Source organism: Puma concolor, chromosome E1 (genome assembly GCF_028749965.1).
Source record: "Puma concolor isolate L17-30 chromosome E1, mPumCon1.1.hap2, whole genome shotgun sequence".
Lineage (NCBI taxonomy): Eukaryota > Metazoa > Chordata > Mammalia > Carnivora > Felidae > Puma > Puma concolor.
In genome coordinates, this window is record NC_141680.1 from 41,092,970 (window position 1) to 41,114,357 (window position 21,388).

A 21,388-nucleotide genomic window follows, 5' to 3' on the forward strand; every position below is an offset into this window, starting at 1 on the left:
CTCTTTTTGAGTAGTGGTTTGTGCTTGTAGCTATTATATATATAATATATATAGTAATATATATATAGTAATGGTATATATATAGTATATGGTGTATATATATGGTATATATATATATAGTATAGTATATATATGGTATATATATATATAGTATAGTATATATATGGTATATGGTATATGGTACATATATATAGTAATATATATATATAGTTATTTATATATATATATATATTATATATAACTCTGTAGTTATCTATCAAAGCAGAAGTCCCAGTGTGCTTTTAGTTCATTTTTAGGTTTTATTCAATATGCCTAGAAAATGAAAAGCTACATGTTTTGGGTGGTTTTGGATTATTAAAGTTTGATACTCTCGGGGCACCTGGGTGGCTCAGTCGGTTGAGCGTCTGACTTCGGCTCAGGTCATGATCTCATCAGTTGATGAGTTCGAGCCCTGCGTCGGGCTCTGTGCTGACAACTCAGAGCCTGGAGCCTGCTTCAGATTCTATGTCTCCGTCTCTCTCTGCCCCTCCCCTGCTCATGCTGTTTCTCTCTCTGTCTCAAACATAAATAAACATTAAAAATTTTTTTAAAAAAGTTTGATACTCTCATACAGATCTTATTGGTTTTATATTTGAAGGTATAATTTGCATAAATTATGTTCAGGTTCATCCTTTGTAATTTTAAATTTGGCTTTTTATGCCAAGCCTGGCGTTCTTTTCTTGAGGACTGGCTTCTGGGGTTGATTCTCTAGTTTGTGATCTGGTGCTATTGAATTCCTCAAGTGGGAAAGTCCTTAACCAGTGTGGCTTTGTCCTGTGTCTGGTTCTTCCTGGGACTGAGCCGGTACCATCTCCTGCCCTACATTAACAAGCTTCATTGTCCCAAGCAAGACAAGACAGAGCCCCGTGGCCAACTCAGCAGTGGACAGTGGGAAAAGGAAACACCAGCTTGGCTAAGTGACAGTTTTTGGCTAGAGGTGTGGCTAGATTTGGTAAGGGTACAAGGATCTGAGATCTCTTCTCTTTGGGGCTTTTGAGGTTTTCAGAAATCTGGAGCCCATATCACATACCCCATTTTCTTTCCCACAACTTTTTTAGGGACACTAAGACCTAATTTCAGCTATCAGTGAGTTCCAATGGGATGTTGCTAGAAATGCCCACACGCCAAATGGCTATAATCTTGGTTTTTATGAAGAGGGTACTATATCAATAACAAATTAATATTAGTATAATAACAATGCAGCTAGATCATAACTGAAAGCTTTATTTCCAGGGAAAATATTGAATTTCTTAAAAAATTTCCAGAAGCATTTAGTTAACTTGCAAAAGTAAGTTTATTGAAGCATGGAAACAGAGCAAAGTTGTCATTTCAACTTTTTCAAGAGCGTGTGGGTAAGAAAAGAAGAAGATGCAGAAAAATTTTTTGGTTAGCTATTTCTGGATGGAATCTTTTCCCTGAAGACATCCAGAAAGATGGCTAGAAAGATTGATGTGATTTCTTCATTTGTGTCCTTTCATTATTTTTCTGAAAGACCCTCTTGCTGATCTGGAAATGGCTTACTTAACTTTCACTTCAGAAACATTGCTGACCTGAGATGAGATGACTTTGCCGTCCACCACTTCCTCCACGATGGTCTTTGTCACTCTTGTCTTGTTTGCCTCTGAAAATCACAGAATCACCATGTCAGTTTGGAAATAATCACAGAAACCCAGATCAAGAGAAATTCAAGTACATTCCTTAAGTATGTTCTCTCTGGGTTAAGATTATGTAAACAAGAGTATGCACTTTCTTTTTAATGTTTATTTATTTTTGAGAGAGAGAGGGAGAGGGAGGGAGGGAGGGGCAGAGAGAGAGGGAGACAGAGGATCCAAAGCTTGTTCTGTGCTCATAGCAGAGAGCCCAATGTAGGGCTTGAACTCATGGACCGTGAGATCACAACCTGAGCCGAAGTCGGATGTTTCACCAACTGAGCCACCCAGGTGCCCCAGTGTACATTAAAAAAAAATTTTTTTTAATGTTTATTTATTTTGAGAGAGAGAGAGAGAGAGAGAGAGAGAAACAGCATGGGTGGGGGAGGGGCAGAGAGAGAGAGGGAGACACAGAATCTGAAGCAGGCTCCAGGCCCTGAGTTGTCAGCACAGAGCCGGACACAGGGCTGGAACTCATGAACCGTGTGATCATGACCTGAGCCGAAGTCGGAGACTCAACCGACTGAGCCACCCAGGTGCCCCTGTACACTTTTTATATGACAAGCAAAGCATGCCTTTACTTTATTTTTATTTATTTATTTATTTATTTATTTATTTTTTATTTTTCAATATATGAAATTTATTGTCAAATTGGTTTCCATACAACACCCAGTGCTCATCCCAAAAGGTGCCCTCCTCAATACCCATCACCCACCCTCCCCTCCCTCCCACCCCCCATCAACCCTCAGTTTGTTCTCGGTTTTTAACAGTCTCTTATGCTTTGAGCATGCCTTTACTTTAAATGATAAACCGATCACGAAGATTAAAATATGTTTACCTCTTCCTTGGCCAGAGCAGCTTCCAGATCTTGAGTCACCAGACACGGACAAATCCCTAGATTCCATGTTTCTGGATCCTGTATTTCTGGAGCCCGAGTTTCTAAAATCAGATCCTCCAAAACCAGAACTGCTAGAGGAAAAAAGGAATTGTGTTACTTTGTAGTTTGCAAAGGCGGGACGAACCCTTCACGCAGGGGGCTCTCCCTGCGGAAGGTAAATGACTTTTGATTCAACCATGTTACTGTGACTTTTCAAACCCAAGTCCAGCCCCCAACCCCCATTTTGGTTTCATAACATAAGTACCCCAAGGAATGCGCTGAGCGGCTGACTGTCATTTACCCTCCCTCTCCATCCAGCAGGCGGTGGTAGGTCTCAATCTCCATCTCCAGGCGGGTCTTGACGTTCAGCAGCTGCTCATATTCTGTGTTCTGGCATTCGGTCTCGCCCCGGATCTGGCAGATCTGTTCCTCCAGGCCGCTGATCTGCATCTGGATCTCTGACAGCTGAGCCATGTAGTCAGCTTCTGTGTCAGCCAGCGTCGCTTCCAGGGAGCTTTTCTAAAAGAAAAAGCCAATTAAAAAAAAAATCATGATGAAAATAAGTCATGGGATGATTTTTTTTTTAACGCAAAATAGCGTAAGGTACTAAGAGAAGTTATACCCTATGTTGTTATATCATGGGTTCCTTCATTTTTGTTGGCATAACCGCTTTCCTTGACACTAAATCTTTTATGAAAGTGTATTGTCTTTCACTAGAATGTTTCACGCTTTCTACAACCACAAGCCAGTGCTCCTGACGCCCTTTTATTACGTGCCAAGCGGAACATCTTGGCAAAGAGGGAGAATGAAACCGCTCAACTCCCTGTTGGAGGTTTTGCAAACCTCTTTGCGCTCACCATGGCCGTTTGGGACTGAAGCTCAATTTCCAGGGCTTGCAGAGTACGTCTCAGTTCTGTGATCTCATTCTTGGCAGAACTGGCTGCTCCGGCATCGGTAGAAATTTGTGCTTGCAGTGATGCGCTCTAAATAAAAAAGAGAATGGCAGTCACTGCAGGCTGAAGAAATGACCTGAAGTGGCTAGCGTTGTGACTCTCAGACACCCAGCAGTGATAACCTGCCTGCTTGTTGAACTGCTCCTCGGCCTCGCGGCGATTTTGCTCTGCCAGCTCTTCATACTGTGCCCTCATGTCATTCAGTAACTTGGTCAGGTCGGTGCCAGGGGCGGCGTTCATTTCCACGGTCACGTCCCCTCCGGAGCTTCCTTGCATAGTCTTCATTTCCTAGTGCAAAGAAAAAAAGATCACGGTTATAGAAACAGAAAAACAAAGGGGCGCCTGGATGGCTCGGTCGGTTGAGCGTCCGACTTCAGCTCAGGTCGTGATCTCAAGGTTCATGAGTTCAAGCCCTGCGTCGGGCTCTGTGCTGACAGCTTGGAGCCTAGAGCCTGCTCCCGATTCTGTGTCTCCCTCTCTCTCTGCCCCTCCCCCGCTCCTGCTCTGTCTCTCTCTCTCTGTCAAAAGTAAACATTAAAAGGAAAAAATTTTAAAAACAGAAAAGCAAAGACCTCTTCTTCCTCCTCCTTCTCCTCCTCCTCCTCCTCTTCCTCTTCTTTGAGAGAGAGGGCAAGTGTGTGTCCGAGGGAGGAGCAGGAGAGAGAGAATCTTAAGCAGGCTCCATGTTCAGGGTAGAGCCCTATGAGGGGCTCAGGCACTGGATCTCATGACCCTGGGATCATGACCTGAGCCGAAATCGAGACTTGACCACTCAACTGACTGAGCCACCCAGGCGCCCCAAGACTTCTTAAAACATGCAGAGCCAACAAAAAAATTGAAACTAGGACACTAAAGGCTACCCCCTGCTTCCCACCAAAATCAGATATAATTTGTTCATGACTGCTTTTTTCCTTGGACATAAGAGTTGGAAATCCACTTAGATACAATTTTTTACAGAATGGATGTGGGGGAAGTACGTAGGTCAGAGTCATTTAATAGTGTGGAATGTGCTCCTACCTCCTCGTGGTTCTTCTTCAGGTAGGCCAGCTCCTCAGTGAGGCTCTCAATCTGCATCTCCAGGTCAGAGCGTGTCATGGTCAGGTCATCCAGAACTTTCCGAAGGCCGTTGATGTCGGCCTCCACGGCCTGCCAGAGATACAGCTCGTTCTCATACCTGGAAAGGACAGTATAGAGCATTTCAGAGTACATCCATTCTTATGTATTCAAGAAAAAGTTTTTTTCCTCTGAGCTATTTGATAAAAGAAAGCTACCAAGTTTTCTCTTAGGAGTTTTTCCCCTGGAAAGAAAATTATGAACCTAATGTTAATCCTACTGATGGCTAATTTTTTTTTATAACAAAAACTCATCTTTATTTTGACCTGTTTTTTGTTTCCTTGTTGGTGGAGTGGCGGTTTTAAAAATTTACTCTTGGAGGGGCGCTTAGGTGGCTCAGTCAGTTGAGCGTCTCTTGATTTTGGCCCAACTCATGATCTCAGGATTGTGAAATCAAGCCTTGCATTGGATTCTGTGCTGGGCATGGAGTCTGCTTAAGATTCTCTCTCTCTCTCTCTCTCTCTCTCTTTCTCTCTCTCTCTGTTTCTCTCTCTCTCTCACTCCCTCCCTCGGTCCCTCCCCCGCACTGGTGTTCTCTTTCTCTCTCAAATTTACTCTTGGTGGAATGTTTGTAAATGTAGGTCTTGATCCCCTAAAAGATATTTCTTTGAGTTTAGAATAAATGAAACAGACAGATTGAATTTTATTTTTCCTACATTTGTTTTCAAGTCTTTGCTTTTCTTACTTCAGTCTGAAGTCATCAGCAGCCAATCTGGCATTGTCAATCTGCAAAACGATCCCAGCATTTTGAATAGTTGCAGCAATGATCTAGAAAAGACAATAATAGTGAATGAATCATGGATGCTTTTTACCTGTATCTGCACGCGCACCTGTGAGGGTAGGTGTCCCGTGAGTTGGTTTTTAAAGGTAAATTGTTTTGAAAACTTGCTTAGTAATGACATCTTTATTGATAATCTGGCATAGATGAACTACATCTTTCTGCAAAAAGGTAACAGTTTGCTGGAATAGGCATGGAACATTGTTTTATAGAACACAGTCCTCTGCTTATTTCTGCTGCTTTGGAAGATCAGTTGTTCTAGAAATTCTTTCAGAAAACTGTGCGAAAAATGAATTTCACTTCTAAAAAGTTTTAAAAAAATATTTCCCATACAACAATGGCTAAACATTTCAGATTACGCACATTCTCATACAATATTTGCACCAGATTTTCCAGGAAGAAAAACAGTTGTAAAGATTATTTAAATCTAACAAGATACTGGAATATGTCAACCTGCTAGAATTAATCATGAAAATAAATACTAGATTAAGCTAGTATTGACTCACTGCCATCATTCTTCTATGTACATGTTAATTAGCTGCCTCGCATTATATAAATTTTTCTCTTATGTAGAAATACTCAAATCTGAGAGGCAAACAGATCATTAATGTGGTCGGATGTCATATGCAGTATCAGCATAGTTAAAACACACCAAATCCCATTTTACATATACAACAAGCAAATATGTCTTCAAATAATTCCTTGACTTAAAATCTTCATTACAGTACATGATCTGAATAAGAGCAGAAGATACAGAAATAATAGAACTCAGCAGTGGATAGTGTCTCACCTGATTCCGGAGATCTTCAATTACTGGATAGTATTTGTTGTAATCTTTTCCAGATCCACCATCTCCAGACCCAGGCCCAAATTTGTCATACCACTCCTTGATTTTGTTCTCCAGATCACTGTTGGCCTCCTCCAGGGCTCTGACCTTGTCTAGGTAACTGGCCAGGCGGTCATTGAGGTTCTGCATGGTTTGCTTTTCACCTCCGGAGAAAAGTCCCCCATCACCAACACCACCCCCCCTTCCAACCCCCAGACCACCGCCATAGATGTAGAAGCCTCCACTAGAACCCCCCCCAATTCCAGAGCCCCCACCAAAGCCAGACCCCCCACCAAAGCCAGAGCCTCCGCCAAAGCCAGCCCCAGAGCCTGAAGTGCCTCCAGAGCCACCCTGTACCGAGCTACCAAAACCTCCTCCGGAGCCACTGCTTGATCCCTGACTCAGGCCACAGCCGCCGGTTCCTCCTCGGAAGCCCCGGGTAGAGCCACCCCCCAGACCGCATCTGCTTCCACTGCTGAAGCTGCTCCCAGCAGCGGACACCCTGACCGAGCCGCTGCCCCCAGCCCTGGAAGAGGAGACACGAGATGAGCAAGACATGGTGCTCCTGCAAACGTTCAGCTTGTCCAGGTGAACAAGAGAGAGGACAGGGAAGAATGCACTTGCAAGCTCTCCTTTTGCCCTTATATACACACTTTTAGGGTGTTCCTTTTCTGTGTCACGTCTTAATCCCTGTTACAGTTTTGCTAATCTGCAATTGGATAATTTCTTTTTTGTGAGCACACTCTCCTGGCTCTTCTTCTGAAGCTAGGTCAGAGCCTCAGGGCATTTACTATATCAAGAAAAAAAAATAAGGTGGAGCAAAGCAAAAACCTTTTCCCCCCAGAATTACAGTTTTAATCTTTCAGAGGTTTAGATGACTGATCATGCTTTTCTGAATGAGTTCTATTCATTTTGCTTCATGATTTCCCAATTGAAGGACACATCCCCAGATTAGCAAATGTAATGAAAATACTTAATGCAATGAGGATGGAAATTTCCCATCAAACTCATAACTTTTGTTCATATTATTCTCTTAAAGTTGGAATTAGCTTTCACGTCAGCATTAGTTTTAGACTTAATTGTCTTTCTCTATGATTATTTCAATCAGCATATTTCTAAGGTTATGTTTGTGTTGAAGTTTTCTCTGGATTCTGAGATCAGGCTAGATATTTTTGTTGTTAATAAGAAAACATTAAATATAATAGTCTTCCCTGCATGTATTAGTAGATCTCAGCAACACGTTTATCTGAGCAGAGAATGTCTCAGAGAGATTGGCAACGTCTTTAGGTGGATTGCTTCAGCATCCGATGGGAGTTGATTGTCACTGATGTAATGGGTACGACGAAGATGCTTTTCTTTCTGATTGAATTGAAGTCCGAGATTGTGATACCAAGTTTCCTTCTTTGGAGTAAAATATTAAGAAACTAAGGGATGATGCTGATTTCATCTTTGTTTTAAAGATACCTACAGAAGGGTCCTGAATCCACTTCTGCTGACCAATATTATGCCTGGAGTCATTTTGCAGATACCAAAGTGTGGAGTTCCCCCAGTCTACTTTCTGCTCATGTTTTTTCAATTTTTGTTGCAAAGACATTTAGAAAAGATCTGTATCCTCTTCTGATAACTAATGTTATGATTGGGATCATTTTATAAATACCAAAGTCTAGAATCCTCCCCAGTTCACTTTCTGCTTCCTGTTTTTCTGTCCCTTTGTACTTTAGATTATTTCCATTTGCCTCTGCTCGTAGTTTCTGTGGTTTAAAAGTTTTTTTTGGAGGGGGGGGTGCCTGGGTGTCTCAGTCAGTTAAACATCCGGCTCTTGGTTTCGGCTCAGGTCATGATCTCACGGTTCATAGGTTCAAGCCCCGAGTCGGGTTTTGAGCTGCTGGTGCAGAGCCTGCTTGGGATTATCTCTCTCTTCCTTTCTCTCTCTTTCTGCCCCTCCCCTGCTCTCTTGTTCTCTCTCAAAGTAAATAAGTAAACTTTAAAAAACAATGTTTAAAAGTGTTATTTTTTCTTGAGACAATTCCTGTCTGATTCCATTTATATGAGGTGCCTGGTGTAACCAAATTCAGAGACAGAAAATAGAATGGTAGTTGTCAGTGGCTGGGCGTGGGGGAAATGACGAGTTCTTTAATGGATATAGTTTTAGTTTTGCAAGATGAAGAGTTCTGGAGGTCGGTTGCACAGCAGTGTGAATGTACTTAACGCTACTGAACACACACTTAACAAACGCGAAGATGGTAAATTTTATGTTATGCCCATTTTACCACAATTTTTAAAAAGTGTCTTTAAAAAAAGTATAGATGCTTCTAAAATATTTCTTGGCCTCCTTAGCTGTATGCTCAAGTAGCTGACTTTTGCTTATTTAAAACTGGTTTTATCTTGGCAGTCCATGTTAAACTATGTGTGTGCTTTAACCTTTATAATCGATCATTTATTTTCCAGCGTTCTGCCTTCTGTTAATTTCTTCTTGGACTGCCTTTGATTGGGGCACACTATCAAGTAGGTGATAGTTTCCTTTGCTGGGTGGCTCTTCAGGAATTAGCTTTTATATTTACCTGCTCTGCTTTCACAGGAGTGATGTGTTGACATTCTTATATGTAGGGTGCTATCTCTCCAAGGCGTCCAAGGTGCTTTATAAATTTTAAATTGTTAAGCTGGGAGCAATCCTCATCACACCCATCACACCCGTAACAAACAAACGCACCCACCATTACCTTACGTTGGTCATCTTGCCTCACCCCTCCCCAGAGCTAGGAAACCCAGGAAGCTGGAGCACGAAGGATTAAATGATATGTAAATACTGGAGAGGAGAAACAATCACTGGGCTTTTTTTTTCCCTTTTAAATTTATAAAATGTAATCTTTCCACATTCAGAAAGGCTGGCATTTGGCTAAAAGAAGGTTTAAAGAAAGGAACAAGAGCTAAGTGAAAGAAATCTCATAAAACTGAGAAATTTCAGAGCCTAAGTAGAAAGAGCTTTCTGTGCAAAGAGCTCTAAAAGACAACATTCAGCAGGATCTTTGGCCTCTGAATTTTGCTTGGGGTTTGTGTTTTTAGTTGTCCTGTGAGTTGTGCCTTTTTCACGTTGGCAGCTTTACTTACCTTCTGTTTTGGGATATCTGGAAGTTTGGGTGTCCACTGAAGAAGCTTGTGATGACTGAGGTATTCCTCTTGTGTCCTATTTTTTTTTTTTTTTTTTAGCTTTCTTCTTGGTATAATTTTTAATGCTAACATCTATTTCTTCTTTGTTTTTTAAAATTCAGATTCAAGATTAAGTTCTAAGATGCTTCTCTGATACTCTGTATTCAGAGAGGATGGCTGGGAAGCGCATTTAATAAATAAAATGACTATTACTACCTCAAATTCTTTGCCTAATGAACTAATGTATAAATAAATGTAGATGTAGACCCATAGATTTTCTTCTGTTCATTAGTATTCCCTGAAATGCATTTTTAATGCTTTCTTTGTATGTATCTATGTTCCTTTACTTTTAAACTTTTTTTTTTTAATGTTTATTTTCTTTGAGAGAGAGACAGAGTGCTAGTGGTGGGGGGCAGGAAGAGAGAGGGAGACACAGAATTGGAAGCAGGCTCCAGACTCCGAGCTGTCAGCACAGAGGCTCACATGGCGCTGGAACCCACAAACCGTGAGATCATGACCTGAGCCGAAGTTGGACACTTAATGGACTGAGCCACCCAGGCGCCCCGTGTTCCTTTACTTTTAAATGATAAAACTATCAGACTAATCCTAATTCTATGATTTGCAAACTCTAGACCATTGGTGTTCAGTGGATTAAAGGGTTTTAATCACATATGTAAATACAATTCTGTTCTTGCTTGAAGTGTTAGAACTCTTTAGTAAACATTGGTCCCCGTTGTTTTATGACATCCTCCAAATTTGATACTCACTCTCTTTATTTGAAATAATGACGCGCAAAGCTCACAAATTAAGTTCTTGCCATTTCTTTCATTTGTAAACTGAAATGAATCAAGAATCTGGTAAGGTTCCAGTGAAACATAATGTTTAGAAATGCCAGCTTCAGTGCCTGGCATCAAAAGTTGCTCAGTATAAGGTGGTTTAAAAGAAATGGAGTGAATCCTCGATATCCAGGCTCCCAGTTCAATGCTGCCCTCAGTTATACATTGTTTTGAACAGTTTCTTGTTAACAGTTTCTTCTCCTTGCAAAGAATCATATAAACTAGGGTTCATTATACAATCAAACTTTTGCAATGGGTGCAGAATGATTTGCCAATAGTGACCGCTGACGAAATTTTTATCAGATAGATTACTAGCATTTTTTAAATATCCAGATTAATATAGTCTGTGTTTTTAGACGGGTAGGAAAACCAAGTACTGAAAGGTGTGGGATACTGCCCCTGATAAATCTTTTTTTTTTTTTTTTTTAAGATTTTTTTGTGGAGGAGGAGGGCAATGTGTGGCCCAGTTGGTTAAGTGTCTCCTGGTTTGGGCTCAGGTCATGATCTTATAGCTTCGTGGATTCCAGCCGTGGACTGGGCTCTGTGCTGGCAGCACGGAGCCTGCTTGGGATTCTTTCTCTCTCTCTCTCTGCCCCTCCCCAACTTGCACTGTCTCTGTTTCTCTCAAAGTAAATAAATAAACTCAAAAAATTTAAAAAAGAAAGAAAGAAAGATTTTATATTTTTAAGGAAATCTCTACACCCAGTGTGGGGCTCAAACCCCAACCCTGGAATCAAGAGTTAACACGCTCCACTGACTGAGCCAGCCAGGCACCTCTACCCCTGCTGAATCTTGAGTTGAGGGGCTAGAATAAACTTGGGGCTCCTATTTTCTGCTTGTTCTAGAGAATCTGTTGCATGGTTTTCATTTCTTTTTTAATGTTTATTTATTTATTTTGAGAGATAGAGAGGCAGAGAGAGGGAAAGAGAATTCCAAGCAGGGTCCATGCTGACAGAGCCCAACACATGGCTCGGTGGCACGAACTCTGATCATGACCTGAGCTGAAATCTACAGTCAGACGCTTACTCGACGCAGCCACCCAGGCGCCCCTGTTACATGGTTTTCAAATGGAAGCATAAGATCAGAATAGCGAAGGGAAGTAACTAGCCATGGAGTATTCTCTGGGTGTTGGCAGAGATTGTCGTGACAGACAGTAGGGAAAAGGGAAAAGCTCCATTTTGTTGTGTGCACAGGCACTTTGTGAAACTTACGTATTGTAGATAAACCATAAATATTCCTTGAATGAATAAAAAACAGCACGGCTCGCCTTCTTCATGAACAACTCGGGAGCTGATCACTTTTGTCCTTTACTACGTGTTCTGTCTTCCAAACCCCTGTTTTCTACCATCTGGGTTTGTGATCCTGTGTGTGTTGGGGGTGTTGTCAGTGAGAGGAAGTATTGTTTGGGGAGTGGGCAGAGGAGGACATGTCAGCATCCCCTGGGGGCGGCCCCTGGAGATAATCACTGTTTAGGCCAGTGTCCAGATGGTGGCCACCGTGAGCCCCACCAGGCTCAACTACTTAGAAGAAAGAAAAAGAAAAAAATTTTTTTTTGCAATAGTACGTGTCCTGAGAAGCCACTTACAGACGAGGTAGTGCCATCCACAAATGGATTTCAGCCCTGTGCTATGGTCAGACACCAAATCACCCATTGGTGATTGGGGAGAGCGCCACCCCTTCTGTGCCTGCTTCTCTTCCTTCACACCTTCTCCTTTCCCACTTTCTTTCCCCGTCGTCCTTTTGCATTCTTTTCTCTTTATAGTTTCAGTTAGGCTTCCTCTTCTTTACCAGCATCTGTTTGGTCACGCCACTTTGCCAAATTTTGTTCTGGGAGAAAATGACTCAGCTTCGTCCTTGTTGAGATTGAATGACCTACAATCTCTTCAAACAGCTTGATTTTCTAATTTTCCTGAAGATCATTTAGTCGGTTTACCAAGAGTTAAAAGAATGGGCAAGTGACTTTGTAGGGGTTGAGGGACTTCTGTCCTCCGGAGTCCAGAGCCAATACAGATTGAAGGAAGGCAGAGTTTATTTCTTCCTGTTTCAGTTTTGGTAGTGTATATGTTTCTGGTAATTTGTCCACTTCTTCCAGATTGCCCATTTTATTGGCATATAATTGCTCATAGTATTCTCTAATTATTGTTTTTATTTCTGCTGTGTTGGTTGTGATCTCTCCTCTTTCATTCTTGATTTTATTTATTTGGGTCCTTTCCTTTTTCTTTTTGATCAAACTGGCTAGTGGTTTATCAATTTTGTTAATTCTTTCAAAGAACCACCTTCTGGTTTCATTGATCTGTTCTACTGTTTTGTTTTTTGTTTTTTGTTTTGATAGCATTAATTTCTGCTCTAATCTTTATTATTTCCTGTCTTCTGCTGGTTTGGGGTTTTATTTGCTGTTCTTTTTCCAGCTCCTTAAGGCGTAAGGTTAGGTTGTATATCTGAGACCTTTCTTCCTTCTTTAGGAAGTCCTGGATTGCTATATACTTTCCTCTTATGACCACCTTTGCTGCGTCCCAGAGGTTTTGGGTTGTGGTGCTATTTTCACTGGCTTCCATGTACTTTTTAATTTCTTCTTTAACTTCTTGGTTAGCCCATTCATTCTTTAGTAGGATGTTCTTTAGTCTCCAAGTATTTGTTACCTTTCCAAATCTTTTCTTGTGGTTGATTTCAAGTTTCATAGTGTTGTGGTCTGAAAATATGCACTGTATGATCTCGATCTTTTTGTACTTGTTGAGGGCTGATTTGTGTCCCAGTATATGGTCTATTCTGGAGAACGTTCCATGTGCACTGGAGAAGAATGTATATTCTGCTGCTTTAGGATGAAATGTTCTGAATATATCTGTTAAGTCCATCTGGTCCAGTGTATCATTCAAAGCCATTGTTTCCTTGTTGATTTTTTGATTAGATGATCTGTCCATTGCTGTGAGTGGGGTGTTGAAGTCTGTTACTATTATGGTATTACTATCGATGAGTTTCTTTATATTTGTGATTAATTGATTTATATATTTGGGTGCTCTCACATTTGGAGCATAAATGTTTACAATTGTTAGGTCTTCTTGGTGGATAGACCCCTTGATTATCATATAATGCCCTTCTGCATCTCTTGATAGAGTCTTTATTTTAAAGTCTAGATTGTCTGATATAAGTATGACTACTCCAGCTTTGTTTTGTTGACCAATATCATGATAGATGGTTCTCCATCCCCTTATTTTCAATCTGAAGATGTCTTTAGGTCTAAAGTGGGTCTCTTGTGAACAGCATATAGATGGATCTTGTTTTCTTATCCATTCTGTTACCCTATGTCTTTTGATTGGAGCATTGAGTCCATTGATGTTTAGAGTGAGTAGTGAAAGGTATGAATTTATTGCCATTATGATGCTTGTAGAGTTGGAGTTTCTGGTGGTGTTTTCTGGTCCTTTCTAATCTTTGTTGCTTTTGGTATTTATTTATTTATTTGTTTCTATATATATTTTTTCATCTTTTCTCTCCTCAGAGAGTCCCCCTTAAAATTTCTTGCAGGGCTGGTTTAGTGGTCACAAACTCCTTTAATTTTTGTTTGTCTGGGAAACTTTTTATCTCTCCTTCTATTTTGAATGATAGCCTTGCTGGATAAAGATTTCTTGGCTGCATATTTTTCTGATTCAGCATATTGAATATATCCTGCCACTCTTTTCTGGCCTGCCAAGTTTCTGTGGATAGGTCTGCTGCAAACCTGATCTGTCTTCCCTTGTAGGTTAGGGACTTTTTTTCCCTTGCTCCTTTCATGATTCTCTCCTTGCCTGAGTATTTTGTGAATTTGACTATGATATGCCTTGTTGATGGTCGGCTTTTGTTGAATCTAATGGGGGTCCTCTGTGCTTCCTGGATTTTGATGTCTGTGTCTTTCCCCAAGTTAGGAAAGTTTTCCGCTCTGATTTGCTCACATAACCCTCTACCCCTATTTCTCTCTCTTCCTCTTCTGGGGCCTCTATGATTCTGATGTTGTTCATTTTAATGAGTCACTGATTTCTCTAATTCTTAAATCATGCTCTTTTGCCTTAATCTCTCTCTTTTTTTCTGCTTTGTTATTCTCTATAAGTTTGTCCTCTATATCGTTGATTCTCTGTTCTGCCTCGTCCATCCTTGCTGCCGCTGCATCCATCCGTGATTGCAGCTCAGTTATAGCATATTTAATTTCATTCTGGCGATTTTTTACTTCTTTTATCTCTGCAGAAAGAGATTCTAATCTATTTTCGACTCCAGCTAGTATTCTTATTATTGGGAGTCTAAATTCTGGTTCAGACATCTTGCTTGTATCTGTGTTGGTTAAATCCCCGGCTGTTGTTTCTTTGTGCTCTTTCTTTTGGGGTGAATTCCTTCGTTTTGTCATTTTGAAGGGAGAAAGGGAATTAATGAGGTAGACAAATTAAAATTAAAAAAAAATTTAAAAATATTAAAATTAAAAAATTAAAAGCACACACACACACACACACACACACACACACACACAAATCGAATAAATGATGCTAGATCCTAGGTGTGCTTTGGTCTGGGTGTTGAAAATGATTTGACAGATTAGAGGAAAAAAAGGGAGGGTAGAAAAAAAAGGAAATCATTTGAGAATCTGAAAAAGTGAATACACTGAGGTAGACTAAAATGAGATGATGGGAGTAAAATAGAATTTGAAAAAATATGCATAAAAGTAAAGAATATAGTAGAAAAAAATTAAAGAAAATATTTTTAATAAAAATTAAAAATAAATATGAATTTCTTCTTTTTCTGTGTTCAAGAAAAAGAAAAGAAACAAAAAAGAAAAAAGATTAAAAATGAAAAAAAAGGAAGTCGTTTGAAAATTTGAAAAAGTGAATACACTGTAGTGGACTAAAATAAAATGATGGAAGTAAAATAGAATTTGAAAAAATTTACATAAAAGCAAAAAATATAGTAATAAAGATTAAATAAAAATATTTCAATAAAAATTGAAAATAAAAATGAATATTTTCTCTTTCTGTATTCAAGAAAAAGAAATGTAGAAGAGAGAGAAAAAAAGGAAAGAAAATTGAATAGATGGACTGAAGTTACTTCGTTTTCCCCTAGAAGTCAGTCTATGTGGAGCTTTATAGTTCATAAACTAAGACGCGATGAGACTTGTGTTCTTGAAGAGCGAAGTTGGCCCAGTTGGGTGGGGCTCAGTGTAATGGCTCCGCTCTCCACTAGATGGCGCTGCTAGCCTACTGGGGTGCAGTGTTGTAGCGCTCGGAGGTGCGTATGCGCATGCACAGCAGTGGTGAAAATGGCACCACCCAGCCACCCAGTCTGTTCTCCCGGACCAGCAATCGCGCACCCGTCCTCCGTCTTCAGCTTTTGTCCACTCCCCACTTTTTCACTGTCCGTGACCAGGCCCCAGGCAGTACCTCTCTCCTGAATTTTGTCTCAGATGCGGCTGTTTTCCCCAGCTCCTTACTTCTGAAGGACCGCAGCTTTGACCCGTTCCGCCCCTCTGCAGGAGGGTCTCACCGAGCAATGGCCAAATGAGCAATGGCCGAATGCCGGCTGCACCCAGGAATGCTTGCTGGACCCTGCTGCCTCTGGTCCCCCAAGACTGCGGCCAGGTGCCAGCCCGCCCCAGAAAAAGTTCGCGAGATAGTGTGGCAGCAGCTTCTCAGGGATTATGGAAAATCACAACACACATCTGGCACCAGGCTTCACACTTAACGACCTTGTTCCAGCACCAGCGAATGTGGCCGTTTTCTGGGGTCTGCTGGGACCAGGTGGCTTCAATAGTCTCTGCCAAATGTCCTTCCAGCAGTGGAACCACTTTTTCCCACGTGGCCAGAGAACCTCCCAGACCCCACTCTGTTCCTGGGGATTCGCCGTTCCCACCAGGCACCGCCAGGTATGGAGCTGCGGAGTTGCAGACTTTGTGCTCCCCTTGTTTACAGTCTTAATGGAATTTAAACCCTCTCCTTTCTCTTATCTCCCTTTTTAGTTTAGTCCCTGCGGCTGTTTCCAATTTTCCACTTTCTCTCCAGCTGCTTTTGGGGAGGGGTGCTTTTCCCATATCCTACCCACCCTGCCTCCAGCCTCCATTCTCTCCCCGCTTTCAAAAGCACCTCCCTTCCTGCGCCTTCTCGCTCCCCAAGTTCACCTCTCTGTACCACGTACCTACTGAATTCTGTAGTTCAGGTTGTGCAGATTGTTGTGTTAATCCTCCAATTAGTTTCCTAGGTGTGTAGGATGGTTTAGTGTTGGTCTGGCTGTATTTAATGGATGTGAGACACACAAAAAACTTCCATGCTGTTCCGCCATCTTCAGTACACTGGAAGGCAGAGTTTATTGATTATTTTTGCTTGAAAGGGCCTTTGGACTTTTCTTCATGCCAGAGAGACAATAGCCTTCTATTCAGAGAACCCACAGACATGTATAACCCAGACTGTAATACAGGCAGCAAGGCCCAGCCTTCTGTGTCTCTTTCCATTGTGAAGTCAATCTGCTGGGTGTTCTCCCCTCTGTCTCTCTGAACCCGACCCCTCAATCTTCTTGGCCTTCTGATCTCAGAAAAGCTGCAGACCTTCAGTCAAGGAATCCCAGTAGTAAAGTCATTGTTTCATAGCAAAGGAATGGGTGATATTTGATCCCGTGGGTTCAGGGGAAATCTTTATCTGTCCACGTCCTCTGATCTCTTCCCACCCAGGACTGTAGCAAAATTTTATAAAAACAGTCCTCAAATTTCAGTTCTTTGGATGTCTCTAGATGAGGCCACAGTATCTCCATCTGTAAAACTATTCTACTGGGCTATATAATTTCCAAGTTCCCTTCAAGCTCTAATATTTAGCAATTGGGTTTGGTGAATTACCTCACGGTCAGATTTAGGAAATGTTTTATATTACAAATGAGGAGGGATTTTTGTTACTAAAGCATAGGCTGCAAAAGTTCAGTGTTTGCACTTAAGAACTGGGTAGAGAGTACTGCTTATTGGATAGAGATTGTGGCAAATGGGAGATCAGAATAGACACATTCTGAGTTAGAGGTCCTCCTTAACTGGGCCCTAAGGGAAGACTTGTTCAGGGCAGCTGATGGAGGAAGAGGATGCTTGTTTGCACAGGAATTCTTTCAAGGCAATGTTTTCTGATCTGAGTTACAACTGATCAGTTCTAGTTGGCTTCTCTCTTTCCTACATGAAACTAGGAAAGAGAGAAGCCTAACTAGAGTTTGGTCAAGACAAAGCAAAGGATAGAAATGGGCTACTGGGAGCCCTTGGTCAAAATAGACAACCTCTTGGGCCTCCTGGGTGGCTCAGTGGTTAAGTGTCCAACTTTGGCTCACGTCCTGATCTCGCAGTTCGTGAGTTCAAGCCCTGCTTCGGGCTCTGTGCTGACAGCTCAGAGCCTGGAGCCTGCTTGGGATTCTGTGTCTCCCTCCCTCTGCCCCTTCCCCGCTCATGCTCCGTCTCTCTCTGTCTCTCAAAAATGAATAAACGTTAAAAGAAATTGAAAAAAATAGACAACCTCTTTGCGAGCCTGATTAAAGCAAAGAGAGAAGGAATCGAAATCTACAAGATTAGAAACGAGATAGGAGACACAATCGTGGTACAGAAAATATTAAAATAATTATAAGAGAATACCATATACTAGTCAATGGCAACACACTTGGAGATCTTTCTAGTATTTAGACAAATTATACTATCCTGTGAGTGATATCAGTGCCCATCAGACCAGTTCAGTCAAGGCTCATTCCAGGGGCAGGGACTGTGGCAGGCTCAGGCTGACAGGCTACCTGCATTGGCCCCAAGGCATGCTGGGGGAGAAAGGGCACAGGATTCACCCCAGGAAGGCAGGCTGTCTAGAAACCATGGCAGAGCTGTGGCCTGGAATGAGAAGGGCTCATGGAACAAGGCAAGTCTGAGTAGAGAGCTCACAACTCTGAGCCAGGTTTGGTAGGGTTGGTTGTGGGGTTAGGACCTAGGGGGACACCCAGTAGGGTTACCAGAGTGTGGAGGGAATCCACACAATGGGTTCATGGGAGCATAGGCTATGACAAAAGATCTTTCCAGGGAGGGAAGAAAGGGATGGGATTTATTTAGCTCTGATGTGGGAGCCATATTGAGTGAGGAGAAAGCCCTAGAAAGCAATTCTCTTTCTTCTCTGGTGTCTGTGCCCTGGAAGAAGACAGAGGAACTGGGCGTCCATAGAACTGTGGTTGAAGGGTACTGAGTAACCCCGTGTCTTTCCCACAGTGGTGTTCGGCAGTGAGTCCAGGGTACAGAGCAGACATAAATATTTCTGAGAAGGGCTGCAGGGTGATGTTTATGTACTAGCCAGTGACCTATTCATTGTGAGTGACTAAATGTTTCTAGAAGCACATTGACATGATTAGTCCTGGAGCCAAGGACCCAAACTATGCCCTATTTTCTTCTCTCCATGTATTCAAATTTTATTACCTTTCAAGACCTGCCTCTTCTAGAATGCTTTTCTGGCTCCACCTACCAACTTCTAATTTACCAGCTTCCCCACCTCCCCCCATGCTGCTTCTTTCTTTTGTTCTTACAGTTTCTACCACATTTATACCACTTAGCTATTTTTTTATTTTTCCTTAAAAATTAAAAAAAGGAGCCTATTCATTGCAAAAACACTCAAATATACAGATGGTTTTTCTTTGCATTTAAGATTTTAAAATTGTACAAGTGATACATGTTTATTTCATAAAAATCGGAAAGTGCATATAAACACAGAGCAGAAAATAAAAATCACTCATATTCTCACTACCCACAAGTAGCCACTTTTAACATTTTGATGTACATTCTTTCAGATTTTTAATAAGCATGTATGTAATTCATGAATGATTATTTTCTTACAAAAAAAATTGAAACTCTACTTTTCATTTCTCAAAAAATGACTGACACCTTTTCAGGCCAATACACCAACTCGAACATTCTTATTGGCTGCACAACTTTCCTTCAGTGGACCTTGATGGGTGTTTTGTGACAGTCTGTTGATGTTTTGTTGTGGGATATTTTATTATGTCTGATTTTTTTACTATGATTAGACACTGCTGGGAGGAATGGGCATACAATATGAGTATTTAAAGATAAATTTCCAGGAATGAAACTGCAGGTTCTAAGAACATTTACTCTTTTCTTAAAGGTCTTTGATTCCTGTTGCTGAATTGTTCTCTTGATGGTTTTGCCAATTTATACTCTATCCAGCAATCTGTTAGTGCCTTTTCCCTACATCCTTGCTGAAATGGGTATGATCATTAAACAAAAATGGTCCTGTTTTGATGTCTTTCTCTGAATACTAGAGATGTTGGGCATGGGGCACTTTTTAATGCTTGTTTGGCCATTCATATTGTATGAATTGCTTATGTGTATCATGTATCCATTTCTTATCATGATGGTTATCTTACTTATGGATCTGTTCATGAATTTAATGTACTGGGGACATCAGCCCTTGGACAGTCATATGTGACAAGGACAGTGAAAATTCCTGGTACCATGTGGTATTGCTGAAAATTTAGACGCAAAGTGATTGGCTGTTGACTCCCCTGCTGCATCCAGCCTCCAAGAAGGTGGGTTAAGTTCATATCTTCTGGGCTGAGATGGGGAGGTGTGGCAGGTAGACAGGCACGGTTGAGGGGCTGTGGTTAGGGAAGGGGTGTTTGGGGAATAGAAGGCTGAGGATCAGTCAGGCAAGCAAAACGGGCTGTGGATTCCTGGAATTATTGCTTTCTTGGAAGCTGGCTGGTTCCAGAATCTTCTCTTGATTTTGGACAAGTAGACAGCTGCCAGTGGGTGGCGCCAAACTGTAGGTAAGACGAGATAGAAATTGGGTAGCCCAAATCTGGAGTCCTTTGGGCTGGCGAGCTGCACAGATTCCCCTTGGTGTTGGAATGGATTTTGACCATGCGTTATTAAGGTTTAAAATGTTTTCTTTCAATTTTGTTTTGCTTCTCACTGTATATTATTTTCTTGATACAGACTTGTCTTTCCTTTCATGCTTTTGTGAAAGTGGAATCCTCTTTGGAATTCTTTCAGTTAGCAAAGTCAGGTACAAACATGCGTCTTTCATAAAAGCGAAGTGGTATAACAATGAATTTTCAAAAAGGGGGGGATATTTGTATTCACTCTTGATTCTGTTGTTTATTATTCAATCTATTACTATATTCATTTATCAATTATTCTATTTATTCTAATATTTTCTGTTTTTATCATTCTATAATTTATCATCCTCTAATTTATCATTCTATTATTATCTTGTTAGTTTATATTTTACACATAGCAGTAATAAGTCAACTTGTATTGTGCTAGGGTCCCCTCCCTAAGGAGAGAGAAAAAAGGAAGAGAAAACTTCAAGGTAACCTGGCTATGCACCTACGTGACAACATCCCTCATGACCTTGTAAACTGAGACGACTTAACCAGACTGCATGTTTATGTGTGTTACCATATATGGGAGACAAAGAAATAGAAAAGGTATAAAAAAACTATGCCATGTGTTGTTCAGTGCTCAGTTCTTTGGGTATGAACCCAACTGAGCAGTGCTGGCACGAATAAAAGTTGCTTCCTGGATAAAAAGCCTCAGTGCCACAACTCTCTGTTGCGAGAATTCTGCTACCTTATCAGTTATTAACTGCTTCTTGCAAAGACCACCCTGCTAGGTCTTGGGAATGAAATTGACAAATCACAGTCCCTGATCTTAGAGAACTTGTGTATAATTTTTGTTGTATTTTATGTGATCACAGCAAGTCTTCTCTTACGTAATTTTCACAAGGTTGAGAACATATCAGAAAAATAATTTACTTTTTTTTTTCCCCACTGAAAAACAATAGAGATTATTTGCTGTCCCAGTGTTTGACCTAGTTGTAGACTCTTGGTTGCTGGTGGCTGATGTATCATCGTTCATTGAATGCAAATAGCTGCCCTACTTAGAAACCCAGTCTCTATGTAGCTGAGTCCTACAAGCTCACTTGTCCCCTTAGTATGCACTTCATACCATCTTCTGTCATAGACGTGTAACCATATTGTGCTACCCAGTGACAGTAACCGATTCTCTCGCAGTTTTGCTGCCGAAGTTCTTTGCTGTAGCCCCGCTGCCAAAATCAAGACCCCATCTGTCATTTGCTTCCAGAGACCTGTGCCACCTCCATAAGGCCCCATCTCCCAATTTCCTTTTCACCACCAACTGTTAGGACTG

General features: G+C 41.2%; 1 protein-coding gene across 2 annotated transcripts; it reads right to left on the reverse strand.

Annotated features, from left to right (window-relative positions):
• Nucleotides 1-1,309: 1,309 nt before the first annotated feature.
• Nucleotides 1,310-6,828, reverse strand: KRT24 (keratin 24). 2 transcript variants are annotated; one of them, XM_025917651.2, is made up of 8 exons: nt 6,200-6,828; nt 5,317-5,399; nt 4,536-4,692; nt 3,645-3,806; nt 3,423-3,548; nt 2,867-3,084; nt 2,527-2,654; nt 1,310-1,660 (listed from the first exon to the last, which is right to left on the reverse strand). In XM_025917651.2, exons 1-8 carry the CDS (start codon nt 6,791-6,793, stop codon nt 1,557-1,559), a joined length of 1,572 nt encoding a protein of 523 aa, XP_025773436.1. In that variant the 5' UTR covers nt 6,794-6,828; the 3' UTR covers nt 1,310-1,556. The 2 variants fall into 2 exon arrangements, with proteins under 2 accessions (XP_025773436.1, XP_025773435.1); XM_025917650.2 differs by having other exon boundaries at nt 2,527-2,657.
• Nucleotides 6,829-21,388: the final 14,560 nt, after the last annotated feature.

Bases quoted from the DNA above. Each gene is read 5' to 3' on its own strand.
- KRT24 (XM_025917650.2), bottom strand. From the start codon at position 6,793: ATGTCTTGCTCATCTCGTGTCTCCTCTTCCAGGGCTGGGGGCAGCGGC. The intron at 4,693-5,316 runs GTAAGAAAAGCA...TGTCCTTTCCAG, and splicing joins GCTGATGACTTCAGACTGAA to GTATGAGAACGAGCTGTATC. The intron at 1,661-2,526 runs GTAAACATATTT...TGTGATTTTCAG, and splicing joins CTGCTCTGGCCAAGGAAGAG to AGGCAAACAAGACAAGAGTG.